Source organism: Nanorana parkeri, unplaced genomic scaffold, assembly GCF_000935625.1.
Source record: "Nanorana parkeri isolate BGI_ZX_2015 unplaced genomic scaffold, ASM93562v1 scaffold450, whole genome shotgun sequence".
NCBI lineage: Eukaryota > Metazoa > Chordata > Amphibia > Anura > Dicroglossidae > Nanorana > Nanorana parkeri.
The window spans coordinates 793,762-808,894 of record NW_017306718.1 but is presented as its reverse complement, the minus strand read 5'-3'; the positions used below and the strand labels follow the sequence as shown (position 1 = coordinate 808,894).

The 15,133-nt window shown below is 40.6% G+C and overlaps 1 protein-coding gene across 1 annotated transcript in view; it reads right to left on the bottom strand.

The window, feature by feature from the left end:
• Nucleotides 1–15,133, bottom strand: part of SYNE1 (spectrin repeat containing nuclear envelope protein 1) — a 334,610-nt gene that overhangs the window by 272,969 nt on the left and 46,508 nt on the right. Inside the window, exons 9-12 of the mRNA XM_018560335.1 lie at nucleotides 7,585–7,689; nucleotides 7,080–7,217; nucleotides 4,857–5,021; nucleotides 2,569–2,681 (exon numbers count right to left, since the gene is read on the bottom strand). Of these exons, the coding sequence (XP_018415837.1) occupies nucleotides 2,569–2,681; nucleotides 4,857–5,021; nucleotides 7,080–7,217; nucleotides 7,585–7,689 (521 nt within the window). The remainder of the gene's footprint in view (nucleotides 1–2,568; nucleotides 2,682–4,856; nucleotides 5,022–7,079; nucleotides 7,218–7,584; nucleotides 7,690–15,133) is intronic.

Here is a 15,133-nt window from a genome sequence, read left to right as displayed (position 1 = left end):
TATTTGAATGTTTTTTAAGATGTAACTCTTTAGTGTCAGTTTAAGAAACATTAAAAAAATGAAATGCTATACAATACAGGCATGTTGCCATATGATACATATTATATTACTGTCACTGAAACCTGATGTTTTCTAGTATTAATTTAAGCAGGATAATTTATTTATTACAAAGTTTCCATAAAGAGCTTAACAAATGACAAAACACTAAAAAAAATCCATCAGTTCCTAATGCAATACGTTATTAAAAGACTGCAGTGAAGATGCAATGATAAAAGTTAATTAAGAGCAACTCCAGCTGCAACTCATATTTGAGTTCTGCATGCTAGCTACTCGGGTTGAGTTGAATTCCAGCTTTTTATGTCTATCGGGAACTTAAGGTATCCCAGCCAGGAGCTAAGTTCTAGGTAACTCCTGCAGACCTCAGTTGGTTTAATGATTTAAAGTGGAACCCTGGGCAAAATGTAACCCTTGCAGTGGGGTGCCCCTGCACTGCAAGAGATAAATGCTAATTTATGTCTAGGTTTAAAAAAAAGTTATACTCACCCGAAGCTCCAAGCCGGCTTGTTTTTAGACCAGTCCCTGGCGCCACTCTCCCCTTCTGCTGCAGTGGTCTAAGGTCCTGTGAGTCATCACGCCCTATACAGTGTTGCTGAGGGACATACCTTCGCTGCAGCAGAGGAGGAGACAGGCTGGAGGAGGCACTGTGACAGATGGCTGGCTCTGTAGTTCGAGTGAGTTTTTTTATTTTATTTATTTTATTTTAGCACCTAGATAAAAACACGCACTTAACAGCTGTTATCCAGTTAATAAACGCTAAACTACCCTACATCATTTTGCAGCCAAATTGCTCTGTTAAATGTTTTATTGACCTCTTCTCTAATAAAATATTGTACATTGCAATTGTCAATATCATTTAAATTACAAAGGCGCTATAGTTTTTGAAATGAAGCACTTGTGGCCATTAGCAGATATTGTGCGGCCCCTTCAAATGTATGTAAACCCCAAACCGAAAATGTAATATATGGCAGCTTAGTAGTTCTTTAATGTGGTGGCTGCATTCATTTCTTTTTTTTGCACCTTCCTTTATTTGCACCTTGTTATTCCTGCCAGAAAAACACTTCCTGTCCTAGGGTGACAGTCATTAACAGTATTGTATTCTAGGAAGAACAGGGTTGCCACCCTAGGCTGCTCCTCTAATTTGGGCTACAAACACATCTCCCTCTTTTCATTTCTTTTTTATATAGGGGAAAGGTTTTTTTTGTAGTTGACAGAAGATGGATGGGAAAGCAGAATACATTGTTTGAGATTACAGTTCAGTACACAGGAAGCTACAAGGATACTGGATTTCTTTCAGGATCAACCAGTATTTTTCTATTCTTGCAGAAAATGTGCTTAGCCTGACAAAAGAAAATGAATGCAGCTGCCACATCTTAAGATTGGTAAGCTCTAATATATTACATTTTCGCTCTAAGGTTAAAGGTGCCAATACCCTGCACGATTCTCGTACGAGAATCGTGGGAAATCCTGCGATCATACGAGAATCGTGCAGTGTGAATGAAGACGTGCGACCGTTTCTACTGTGCGGTCGCACGTCTTTTGTCTAAGGAACATGCTAGAAAACCAGCCGAAAATCTTACGATTTGAATGATGGTTTGAATGATGCTCGGGAGACAAATGCCGAACGGGCTGGTGTGCGCACGCGCACACTGCCCGTTCAGCATTGCGGTCATCGGAAGCCCGTCCCTCAGGGGGGGCGGGCTTGCGATGATCGCAAGTACGATCTGCCTGTCCAAGATGGGCAGATCGTACGTTTTTTTAATTACTTTACAACCATCGCAAGACTAAGGTCTTGCGATGGTTGTAAAGTGTATGGCCACCTTTAGATATACTTCAAAGATTTATTCCACTCAATTCAGCTGAGTATATCATCTGAGTTTTGTACAGCTGTAGAATAACCTAATCATCACTGTGAGAAAGTGACATCCTTGTTACAGCCTTGCAGAAGAGAACGGACACGCAAATGACTGTGAAAATCTGACAGCTAGACTCTTCAAAAGATAAGATGCTGGCTCATTTAACCTAACAGTACTCACCAAAAACTAAAATAGTTTTGGGTGGAATCACCCTTTAAAACTCGTATTACAAGCTAAAACCTACCAACCCCTAGCTCTTCTGGTCTTCAAAAGTCCCATATAAATAATTTTGCTATTTAAGACTGAAAGAAGCTTGTATTCTTCAAAATCTAAATACTATTCTTATGTTATAGCTGATCTCCAAGGCAACAAACCTGTAATGCAGCTAGTTTGTACTGAACAATATAATATGTACGTAGCATTTAAAGCATTTAATAGCATCAACAACTTCTAAATAAGTAATTATTACTATCACTAAATATTCTATTTTTCCCCTTAAAAAAAGTCTAGGATTCATTTAGCAATAGCAATGCAAATGTGATCATGCTTTCACAAATGGATAATCCCCCCTCCTCTCTCTTCATTTCAAAAGCCTGATACAATTTCTCTGCAATCGCTGACAATTACTGATTCATTTCTAAAATTCTCCTTTTACCTTTCTGCCATGTCTTCCAACTGCTCTATAGGGACGGGGACTCCGTTGACAGACCGTGAGCGGTGGATCTCCTGGAAAGCCTTTTTATAACCATCCAGATTCTTCAGTATGTCCTAATTGTGGAGATGAAAAAAGAAATGCATATAGTAAGCGAAACACAGAAAACGATTTTGGCCGTATAATCGTGGAAATGAAAAATAAAAAACAGGCAGGCTGCAGAGATGAGTCACTGTTCAGCATTTGTGCACTAGGAAATGTTATCTGTCACAGTGGTATGCAATTTTATCCCTTCATGAAAGCCAGTATTAATAAATGCTTTGTATGGGTCCTTTGAAAGCCTTTCAGTGTATGTGCTAAAGAAGTGTACCTGATTAGAATCCTGGCATCTGAAGACACGTACAACTGGCACAGCCCCTGGCTTTCAGGGGTTTCCCTGACTTCAGAGCTGATCTATTGATTGAATTTAGACTGCCAGAATAGTTTTAGGATGAAGAAAAAAATGTTTTATAGCTTCTATAAATATTAAAACCCATTAAGGGGATGCAGTCTAAGGATCTAAGCAGATAATTAACGTTTGATTGCTAATAGGCTCAGCAAAAATTCATTCCGATCTGATATAAAGGGTGATGCAACAGTTTGGAAAAACTGCAAGACTGCTGTGTGGAATAGCTATTAGTACAGTTTCCAAATTCTAATGCCCAGAAACCACTAACAGGTCATGTTTCCAGGTGAATGTACATGGGTGGTCTGTATCACCTCTTTAAGATGTATCTAGTCTTTTAGGACACCTTCACAACATACCATTCTGTTGCGGTGCCTTAAACTGACACTAAACTCAGGAGTTAAATCTTAAAAATGTATTCAAGTACGTTGGCTCCGCCCAGCTATTATCACTTGCAGGGAGAACAGTCGGCTTCGGCCAACCTTTCTCCCTGCTTCGGCTGTTACTACGGCTCAACCGAGCCAAAGCATGGAGCCGCTCGGGCAGGATCTGATAGACGGCAGCTCTGTCTCTCCTCACCACTCAGCCATCCTGGATCCCTCTTCCGCCACACCCCACCTGCTTCAGTGCTCCATTTCTCCTCGGATCCCCACTGCCTCTGCCCATACAGGCGGGGGAGAGCAGCAGGGATCCGAGGAGAAGCTGCAGGCTGTGCCCCTCCTCTATTCCCTGCTGCCCGGATGTCGAGCTGTGTCGGCTGCCTCGAGCCCCTGATGCCATGGCGCCCTGTGCGGCTGCACAGCTTGCCACCCCAAAAGACGGCCCAGACGGAGTCAGACAGCTGGTCTTAGAATAGAATTACATGACCATCAAGTAATTAGTTAATTCTTCCATTCCTGTCCGGCAACAGTTTATATCATGATACCCAAGACAGGAGCTCAAACAGACTGCATCAGCATTCAATTAGATCCAGTTGCAAACAGGGCCAGATTTCCATTTCGGGTGCCTGTAGGCATGAATGGAAATTTGTTTAGCTTAAGCTGGCGCCCTTACCTGCTGTGGGATCCACCGGCTTTCACAGATGCAGAGAAGCACCCCAGCGTCGTGTATGTCTGCCCTAAACGTCTGTCTGCATCAGACAGGCATTTCACAGGGCAGCCTCACACAGCGCTGGGGTCCTTCCCTGCATTCGCTGAAGCCTGTGGTTGCTGTAGATTTGGCTGGTCTTGGAGCAGGAGGGTGCATTTTGTGCAGAATGCATCCTCCTTGCTATTGCCAGTGTTGTATCTTAACATAACACCGGGAATTAGGCAGAGTAGGTATCTGCACAACGCCCCTCTATGGAGGGCGCCTGTAGGCACGTGCCTACTCTACCCAATGTTAAATCCGGGCCTGGTTGCAAATGGAGACTTAAAACATTAAAGCATGCAACTGACTGGCAAAGTAACAATATTTATTTAATCTAATACCTTACTATAATGATATCATCACATGCAACATTCAATTATATATCTATATCTGCTATATCTTACAATGCAAATCTGTGAACTGAACAACTCAGTAAAGCATTGTACTCCCTTTGCTGCTGTGCAGCTCCATCTTGTGGTAGTAATGATCTGCAAATGTCATTCGCACAGCTATATAATATGCAAACACCTTGTAAATCAACCCCATTGTGTTGTGATACTGCTAAAATGGTCTGGGCATCTAGTCTTCAATTACCTTTAGATATGAAAAGAGGTTTAAGATAAGATACAACCCTTCTGGTCCCCCTACAGTTCTATCACTTTTGCAAGCCTTTTTTAATTTTTAATCTAGTTTTGATAAACAGATAATGTTTTTTTACCTTGTGTTGGTCTAATTTTCTTTGTATGATATTTGCTGTTTCATCGTGAGATTGCTGAATGATAATTTCTTCCCTGAGTGCAATCTCCGCTCGATATAACCAGGAGCCAATGGTTCCCAAAGGAGCTGGTAGGGATTTATCAAGTTGTACATGCCAATCAAGAATCTGAAATAAAGTCACATCAAGCATTATTCTCAATTTTATCAGGCTTGTGGTATTTATTTAAACCCAATATGGGAAATACAGACCTTTAATAAGTCAAAGAATAACGTGCATAGTACAGTAACCTGAAACAACTAATCAGAAATTATTTTCACTTGCCTTATGACATAATATTATGTGAAAATCTTTCTGATCTGGCCTCAGCACTATCTTTTAAGAAGTAGAGTTTACCATTTTTAAAAACATTTATATGCAAAACAAATACTGTTGTTTTCCTGACACATATATGCTAATACTTTTGCAAACTTTTGGGATTTGTGTCCATGTGTTATTTGCTCATGAATGCAATGATTTTAGGAGTGGGCAAACGTTTTTCTGTAACCCAAATTAAAAGTATTTTAGGAAGCTGTAAATTGTATTCTCCCTGAGACCTACCACACACCTATTTTGCATAATTATTTTTTTTTAATTTTAGTTTTGCCTCATTTGAGATTGTTTTCTTAACTCTTTTATTTATATTGTGTTTGTATTTCTGCGTTCAAATTACCAACACAGGAAGTGATGGTTGAAGGAGTGGGGCAGGAATTCATGGTGGATGAGGCAGAGAATACAATGGGGTCTCATCTTGGGGGACACAGGACAGTGGAGAAGGGGAATGTATTTACAAAATGGGGTCTTTATGGGATTCTGTAACGGACGGCTCCGCCCAGTTGTAATTTACCTGCTAGAAGACTTTGGCAGGTGCCGGCCAATAGGAAACAGTTGGGCTGAGCTAGTAGTGATGTCACCGCTAGCTCTGCCCAATTGTTTATATTTTGCCGGCATCTATCAGATTCAACATTATGTGGCGGAAGTTCGCCGCGAGCAGTCGGGTCTTCATACGTGTTTTTTAAATTATTTTTTTTCTTTAAAATATTTGTATTATTTTCTTAATTTTAAAAAAAATCCTATTTTTTTACATTTTTGAAAATAATTTTTCCCCAAATTTTTTTTTCTCATTCATTTACACTTTTTTTCTATTCTGCTCACTACCTCGGAGGTAGCGAGCAAGAATAACCAAGCCGAATTCCGCTGAGACTAGGGGCAAACGGCAGCGAGCGAGCTGACGGAGCTTCGAACCCCCTCTGCATTTCGGCTGACCAAAGGCAGCCGATTTACGGCTGATTTTAGTCGATGTACGGCTGAAATCAGCCATACAAGGCAGAAGTGAATAGCAGAACAGAGTTCGGCTCACTTCACTTCGGCTCGGTTATTCACTCAGCTGCCTTCAGCAGCTAAGTGAATAACCCCCTAAATTTTTGGAGCAGCATCCATTGTAAGTGACTCAATCAGCATTTGAAATAGCTTAAAAACATTTTGACTTTAAAATCACTTTAAGATGAGATCAAGAGAAAATGTAATTAAATGTCAACCTAGTTTTTCTCACAAAACACATGTTTTAATGAGCTTACATCAAGCATTATAGGAACTCTGTCATGTGAGAATCATGGAAATTTACATTTTTGAATTTTCTTTTTGGGGCGGTTAGTTCCATGTCAGTAATGCTGAAGCTCTAGCTTTAATGCTTTCTGCGTGGAACATATACAGTATAGACATTCTGACATTTCTCTCACTTTTATTTACAGCATGCTTATTTTGGGCCTGTGACTCAAAAGTACCCATGTCAACCACAGCTAGGCAGTTAACATAATCTAAAGCAGTCCAACAATGGCAGTCCTTGTGACAGTGTGACTATGAACTAGCCCTAGGGGGCAAAATTTGAGTGTTGGAGAGATGGTAACATTGTAGTGAGCCTAACTGTAGTCCTTCACCATAATTAGTTGCCATATATTTATTATTTTCTTCTTGCTGGCTGCTCAGTACATAAATGCCAAGTGGGCTCATTTAGGATATATGCCAGTGCAGTTTGTTCAACATACTTTGTATTGGCAGATTCAGTCTTTGTCTAGTATAAATACATATCATAATCATGTGGAAACATAAAAAACATGATAAAAAGCAAGGCCAATCCAACATGTGCAACAACACCCTAATACATATACTTTACAAAAAGAAACATACCCTTGCTGAAACTTTATCCCATGCTTGCTTCAGCATTGTCTGATCAAGTGATAATTTTCCATCTTTGCCCCATGGCTTTATAACACTTTCAACTTGCTTCCTTTTCATTTCATACTGGACTCTATATTGTTTAAATGACTGTAAGAACAATAAAAATATGTTAAACAGTTCATTTAAGGAAAAATAAAAAAAAAACATTAAGACTAAGAAAAAAAAGAGTGACACACATCACTAAACTTACTGTGTGCATTTACTGAACACCTCATTTTAAGAACATAAAGGTAAACTTAAAAAATGCAACTCCAAATTTCCAATGTGGACAGAGACAGCAATAAAAACACAACAAAAGTTCTAATTCTTCCTAATTAAAAAGAATTGTTTTATAGCTGTATGTGTCCACTTCGCTCATTTTCTTTATTTTATGTCACCGAATGCAGTTCTACACAATGACAACTTCAGTTTAAAAAAAAAATTAGATTAGGATAATGGAGGAATATTGTCATACCTGATATTTGTCCTGTAAGCTGCTTTCTACTGTTTGTGCTCGGCTGATTTCCCGTTCAAACTGTTCAATCCAAACCTTTAAGTCTCGAAGCAGTCCTTCTTCCTTCTGCCAAAAACATATAATACATCCAATAAATATTCTGAGAGTTGTATCATCAGAAAAGAAGATTAAAATGGTGCTTGCTACATATCCAGGTGTATCTTGTAGTGGGCTCCCAATCCTCTGGAGGGTACAAGGGTGTTGATAGACCCAGCAAAAACAGTAAAATAATCTATAACAGTAAATTACAACAAGGCAAATGAATATGGAATTCAAGAGCCAGTTTGCCCAAACCTGGAGCCAGCAGGATTTCTTTTAGGAGGCAGTGCCATTGACAACCACTAGAAAAATCCATAAGAGGGAAAACCATGTGTGGTTATGGTTTTCCCTCTTATGGATTTTTGGATCTTTGGAGCTACAAAACTATGGCTTGGGAATATGGAATTATGGTATTTACTCAAGAAAATTAGAGTGTCTTGGACTGTCACACAGATAGCTTTTATGTCAATGGAAAAAACAATGGTGTGCATTTATATGCAAGTAGTCTCTGACAGATGTTTGTTACTTAAGAACAAAGTAAAAGAAACAGGTCACCAGCACTCGTTTAGAATAAATATGTCCTTTTTTAATGGACAATTGTGTCACTACAATCAACAGAGCCGACGTTTCGGGGCCGCACAGGGTCCCTTCTTCAAGGCAGTAAAATTGTGACAGAGTTATGGTGTTCACACACTACATATATACCCCATATCATTAGTGAATCATTAGTAACCACACCCTCAGTGATGGCAAAAAGGTGGGAAAAACCCCATCTTTAAAAGTCAAAATCTCACTACATAAAAAAAAAAAAGGAGAAAAAAAAAACGTATTCAAATTCATTTAAGATAATAAGTTAACTGTACCCACAATCTGATGATCCAAAGGAACGCTGCGGTAGGTAGAGTGTCCAACATCGCTACGGCAGGTATGCACGACAGTCTAGAGACATTATGATCCAGCATCCCTAGCCAGTATGTCCGGCATCGCCCCTGGCATTATGATCCAGCATCCCTAGCCAGTATGTCCGGCATCGCCCCTCGTCATAATATGTCGGCGCGTGCAATGCGCGTCATGGTTACTAAGGTGATGGAGAGATACAATTATGGGTGTGGGAAAAACAAGAGAGCTGATGTCCACACTATACATATACCGCAATGAACGTTCCAAGATCAGAGTGGGGGAGAAAACAGATTATATAGTAATAAGTATAAAATAGAGGTGTGCACAAAGAGAATTATATTAAAGGAGATGATATATTTACATTTACATATAAAGAACCAAGGCAGGGAACATACAAACCGAGTGATACAGCGTACATACATGACATATACACCCAATAAAACATGAGAACAAAACAGAGAATCAGCCCAAAAATCTTTAAGATGTATCAAAAGAGTGTCAGGAGAATTAGCATGAATTAGTTATCTCTGGAGGACCCAAACATATAGATGGGTGTCCCATACATATATAGAACCAAAAATAGATAGTAAAAATTCTCCAATGTATTAAAATGAAACATCAGTATTAATCATTGACTAAGGTGCCTATCATTGTAAAGATCAAGAAATATAAACATCAGACAATTTAAAAGGAAGCTGGACAAAGATAGAGAAGAATTAAGTCCTCTTGGTTTTACTGTATTCAACGTATGGATCCAGTAAGCTTCCCTGCGTAATAGTATATTGTCTCTATTGCCACCTCTATGTGGTCTCAGTATGTGTTCGATAATCATTGCTTTGAGTTCGTGTGTTTGATGGTTTAATTGTGCAAAGTGTATTGCCACTGGTATGTTTGGGTCTATATCCTTTCCTGACATATTTATTCTAAACGAGTGCTGGTGACCTGTTTCTTTTACTTCGTATTTTGCACGGTGCCATCCGTGATAGTCATTGCGAGCACCACCGTTCTTATTTGGCCAGGACTGCTGTAAGGTGTGCGGAGAGGACCCCCACCACCTGAAAACTTGTTACTTAAGAACAGTCTCTGACAGTCTTTAGTTACATGCAAGCAGTCTATGAAGACTTTTGCAACATGGGCAGCCGCTGGCAATCTCCCATAATACGTTTAATAACAATGGATCAAGTGATGGGTCGGCTTTTTCGCTACTGTAAAACTAAATGAAATCTTTAGTATTCAGAAAAACATTTTCCTCAAAGTAGCTCTACATTCCTATACTGACTTGGAATAAGACATCGTTGTTAAACCATTCCTATTTACCCACACACTCACAGTAATCCCAAATCCACGCTACATGCACTGTCCATGCCTCTTAAAGTTGGGCCCTTGCTCTTAATTCCTCTAGTGGGTCCCTGTTACCATAGTCCAACACTACCTATATTTGTGTTGTGGTGGGACAGGCTTCTACTCCTGTAAATAGTGAGATAACAATAATTTGCAACATGGTGCTTAAGGAAAATGATTAAATATTAATATTAAAATATATTATATTACTACATTGTTATTACGAAACATATATTAACTAACCTGCCAAAGTAAAATATCATACTATATATTTATATATATATATATATATATATACACTGAAACTACAGTTTTGGCAGTTAAGTATTACATTATATTATCTTTAAAAGCATGTGACATCTTACGTTATAGCATTGCAAGTCATGAATGTTATTTCGTGCAAAGTGTATAACATCAGGCGCTTTGCCTGTAGCGTGGATAGGATAATTTTCCTCTCATATGGTGGCCAAAGTTGCCTAGCAACATGTTCTGCTAACTAAAAAAGCATGAGAGACTATCATTCAAAACCTCCTACAGAGTGATTAAAAATCCTAATGTAACACTTTAGTTCTAATTATTATTATTTACCATATTTGATGTATTTAAATTATTAAATTATGAGAAAATGGATTCCTTCTTCCTAAAATACACATGCTCATGAATTTATAAGAAATTCCGTTTTATTAATGTTGAAAATACATCCATCAGAAGGTGATTAGTTTATCTAGGCAAGCAGAATAGTTACACCTTGCTTGTACATTACCAATGCCATCTGTTTAATGCCCCTGGCTGGTGGATACTATTTCCTGAGACTGAGTGACCATATGGTAAACCTTACATTTTGTTAGATAAAGGTGAAGAGAGCTCAAATGTGAAATCATGATCTGATAGAAATTATTATGACTTTTTATAGCAGCTGAACGTACGTAGGTGCTAGTTGTATGTAATGCCAACACAAGGTAAACAAAAACATACGGTAGACCAAATTGCTGGCATGCAAACTTTCAACCCAAAAGTCCATTTACAATGCATGGCTCTTTTTTCCATTGTCAACTGTTGGGCGCAGTTCCTTCATAAGAATATCATCTTAAAGTGGACTCAAAATGTATGGCTTCATTCTAATCCTCTCCTCTCCCTGATACACATATACTTGCAAAATATGTGGAAGCCACACTGCTTTGTCAAGGCTCCTCTGTGAAGTGCATTCAACATATTTTGCAAAAGTTGTGCAGCCAAAACCTCTGTTTTTAATGCAAATTGTTAGACAGTGTCATTTTTCATTTTTTTTTTTTTTTTTTTAGGCAGGCTAGCTGGAAAGTGTGCTGAGAAATGTTTGTGTTTGTACTGTGCAAAACCCTTTCATGTGCACCTTACTTTAAAAGGCTAGTTTTAATTTGATCTGTGTGGTTGCCATTTTTGTTAAGCATGCTATTCACGCCCAGACAAAATGGAGGGAATTTATCAAAACTGGAGCAAGCAGAATCTGGAGCAGTTGCCCATGGCAACCAATCAGCATCTCTTCATGTTGCTCAGGTAAGATTTGAAAATAAAAAATAGAACCAGATTGGCTGCAGTGCAAATCTGCTCCAGATTTTGTCTGTTCCTGTTTTGATAAACACCCCCCAATGTATATAAAGTACACAGGGCACACCCTGGGCATTTCCCCTAACACTGATCCTCCCTCACTGCTTTTACCAGCAATTCCTGGCTGTGTTAATACAGCAGCCGGCTGTAACCACTGCTGTCAAAAATAGACATTCTGATCAGTGTTTGTAAACCCTGTTCAGTTGTAAGATACTTAGTGCACCCTTTAAAGGTATGCAAAATCGCAAGGCACCCCAGTCTAGAATGTCATAGATTTTAAGGAGGGGGCTAAGCAACGCCACTACAAATGAAATCAAGATTCCCTGCCCCCTTCACATCAGAGTCACCCTTTGTATCAGTAGCCCCCATCACATCAGGAGCCCCCTCCTTTCTCATCTGAGTTCCCCCTTTACACCAGGAGCTCCTTTCACATCAGTCTTCATTCCCCCCTTCACATCACAGTCCCACCGCCCCAAAATGTTGAGGCAACCCAGTGGAAGCCAGAAGGCACACCAGAGTGCCACGGCAACTGTTTGAGAAATGCTCATCGCCACAGGACCGAGGATCATGTGAGTGTATCTTCTTTATTCCGGCCCACAGAGAAAAACAAGCAGTAAACCCTTGCAGTGCAGGGGTAGCCCCACTGCAAGGGTTAACTTTTTCCATACCTGGAGTTCTTCTTTAAGTAATGAGAAAGTTACCGCTAAATAAACCAGCACTCAGAAGAAATAAAAAAACTTCTCTGGTCCATAAGAGATATACCGGTGCGAGACCTGAAGTGGTTAAGGTTGTTCTTGGGAAAATCTAGTGTGGAATTTACAGCTTATCTGGTAACCATGTTATATGTACATAAACTGGGAGTCTATGGCTGGATTTTTTCCCAAACAAAGGAGCAGGATCTACCTTGTATTGTCTGATAAACGATCATTACTATCAGCTTAATACATAGCTGCAAGGATTAGATGGTCTTTCCAATTTAAGAAAGAGGAATTAAAATGTTTCCATGCAGGCTGGTCTGGCTCAGTATAAAATATGTATCGCCCACTGATTTCCTGTGCTGTAGCTGGCCTAGTGCTTATTGTGGCATTATCATTATCTCTGAGACAGAATATGTCAGTCTACATACAGTATAAACTGGCAGAACACATCCTGTTTAATATGATGATATGTCTTTGGAACTGGACAGATATAGCATTTAGGTAAAATTATCTTTAAAAAAAAAGATATAGCATTTAGAGTGGGTAAAGAAAAGAATTATCCCCCTTTAAAATAATCACATTTTGTTGCTTTGAAATAAAGACAAACACAGCTTTTGTTTTATCCAGCTGTATTTACTCAGTGCAACTTATAACATCCAAGTGAAAGATATAAAATCAACATGTCAAAAAAACCCCAAAACAAAACAGAATCACTGAGTTGGAAAAAGGATCACCCCCTTATATCAGTATTTTGTTGAACCACCTTTTGCTTTAATTACAGCCTTTAGTCTGTTAGGATATGTCTCACTAACTTGGCACATCTAGACATTGCAATATTTGCCCATGCTTTGCAAAACTGCTCAAGTTCAGTTAAATTTGATGGTGACCATTTGTGGACTGCAGTCTTCAAGTCATTCCACAGATTTCCAATGGGGTTTAAGTCTGGGCTCTGACTAGGCCATACAAGGACATTCACCTTTCTCTCCTTCAACCACTGTGTGGTCATTTTTGTGTGCTTTGGGTCATTGCCATGTTGGAAGGTAAACCTTCTTCCCATTGACAACTTTCACTTGGAAGTTAAATGGGGTGATTCTTTTCTACACCCACTGTAACTCATCTAAGGCGGCAGCAAGAAAGTGGTAATAAGAACATTTGTCCCTTCATATTCCAATGTTCCAGAGGGTACGTTCACCACTGTGCAGAGTTTCACAGGTCAGCTCTATTGATCGGAAAGTCAGCGAACACATACAGCCGTTTGCTGACTTCCCAATCCTCTCCCTGCAGGGAGCGGTGTCTGTCAATCACAGCTCCCTGCAGGAATCCCCCCCTCCCCTCTCAGTTTCTCCAGCACTGACTGGAGGAACAGATGGCGGCGGGGGCAAGCACAGCTGGCTCTGCTGCTAGATTATCAACCAGCAGGGTGAATCTCGAAAGTATTTTCGGGCTCTGTCCCGGGTGTGGCATGGCTCTGCGCTCTCAGCATATAGCAGGGAATAGCCCGCTATATACTGAGTTCCGGGTCACCGGAGGACATCGGTATATGTCCTCCTGTGACCCTAAAGAGAACAATGGAAAAAATGTTGCCCCATAGTTCTCCTTTAACTTTTTTACGTTTTCAACTGCGTTACAGTTTGGGTCATAAATTAGCTATCATAGAGAACAATATATCAATCAAAAAGACTGAGAACCATTTTCATGCCACCATGGCAGTAACAACAACAGGAATGTTTAGATTCCAAAAACATAGCATCTGACCAATGAAAAACCCAGTATGAAAATAAAGGGGGCCTCTCATTTTTAAAACATACCTAAATAAGACTGTAGTATTTAAATCAATAGTGCTAATTGTGACGACATGGTGATCAGTTTAGGAGTGAAATGTGTATTCCAGGTTCCAGGGAGAAGAGGTAGTGAACCTCTCTCCCCAGTGGCAGATCAGCAGTACGGGAGAGGAGGTGGCCATCCTCCCTCCCCAGCAACAAATTGGGATACAGGAGGAGGAGGTGGTGGTCCTTCCTCCCCAGCAGCAGTTTGGAATCCAGGTAGAGGAGGAAGCTGTCCTTCCACCCCAACAGCAAGCCAGAACTGAGGATGTGGTTTCCCCAGCAGAACTGCTGGCACCAGGGCAGAGCACCACTGGCCCATGTCCCGCATTGTTGTCTGCTCCAACCTTCATGGGAGAACAGGAAGCCAGCCTCTCTTCCAGCACGTGGCTTTGTGGTCCGGGAGAAAATACCAGCTTTATCTCTCTCCAGTGGCAGCATGTTTTTCAGAAAGGAGCAGGCGACATCTCTCCCCAGCAGCAGAGGCAGGGGGTCCTTTGGATGGAATATGTGGACTTATGCTGCCCGACAAATGCAGGTCCAGACCAGTTGGGGGACTGGGACCTAATTAGTCTACCTTTGGGGGGAAAGAAATGTCATGGAACCCACCATGACTTGGGCTCCTGGAGGGGGTTGGCGGCCAGCCTCCTTCCCAGCGATTATGGACCTAGGATTATGGAGACCCCCCCTTGTTTGGTTGAACCGGGTGTCCGGGCCCATGGACGGCTGTTGCGGTGGAGCCTGGCCCTACAGACGTCCAATTTCACAATCCAATACCGGCCTGGGAAACAGAATGCTAATGGACTATCTCGCCAAATGGAACTGGAAGGGTGACTAACATCATGGACATCCCCAAGTGGACCCGTAGAGGGTCTCACCGGGTCTGCCATCCTTTTAACTTGGGGGAGCTTGTGACGACATGGTGATCAGTTTAGGAGTTAAATGTGTATTGGTGTTGGGTTATGTTTAAGTGGGTTATACTGAGTAAACTGTTTAGGAAAAGACTGTCAGCACCAACCCTCGTTATCTCCCATTGTACTGAAGGAGCTCAGGACAATACCATTCTGGCCAGGCCCCTGCTTTGGCTGTCTGGAGCACTTTAGCAGGTGGACACCTGTGGTGTTG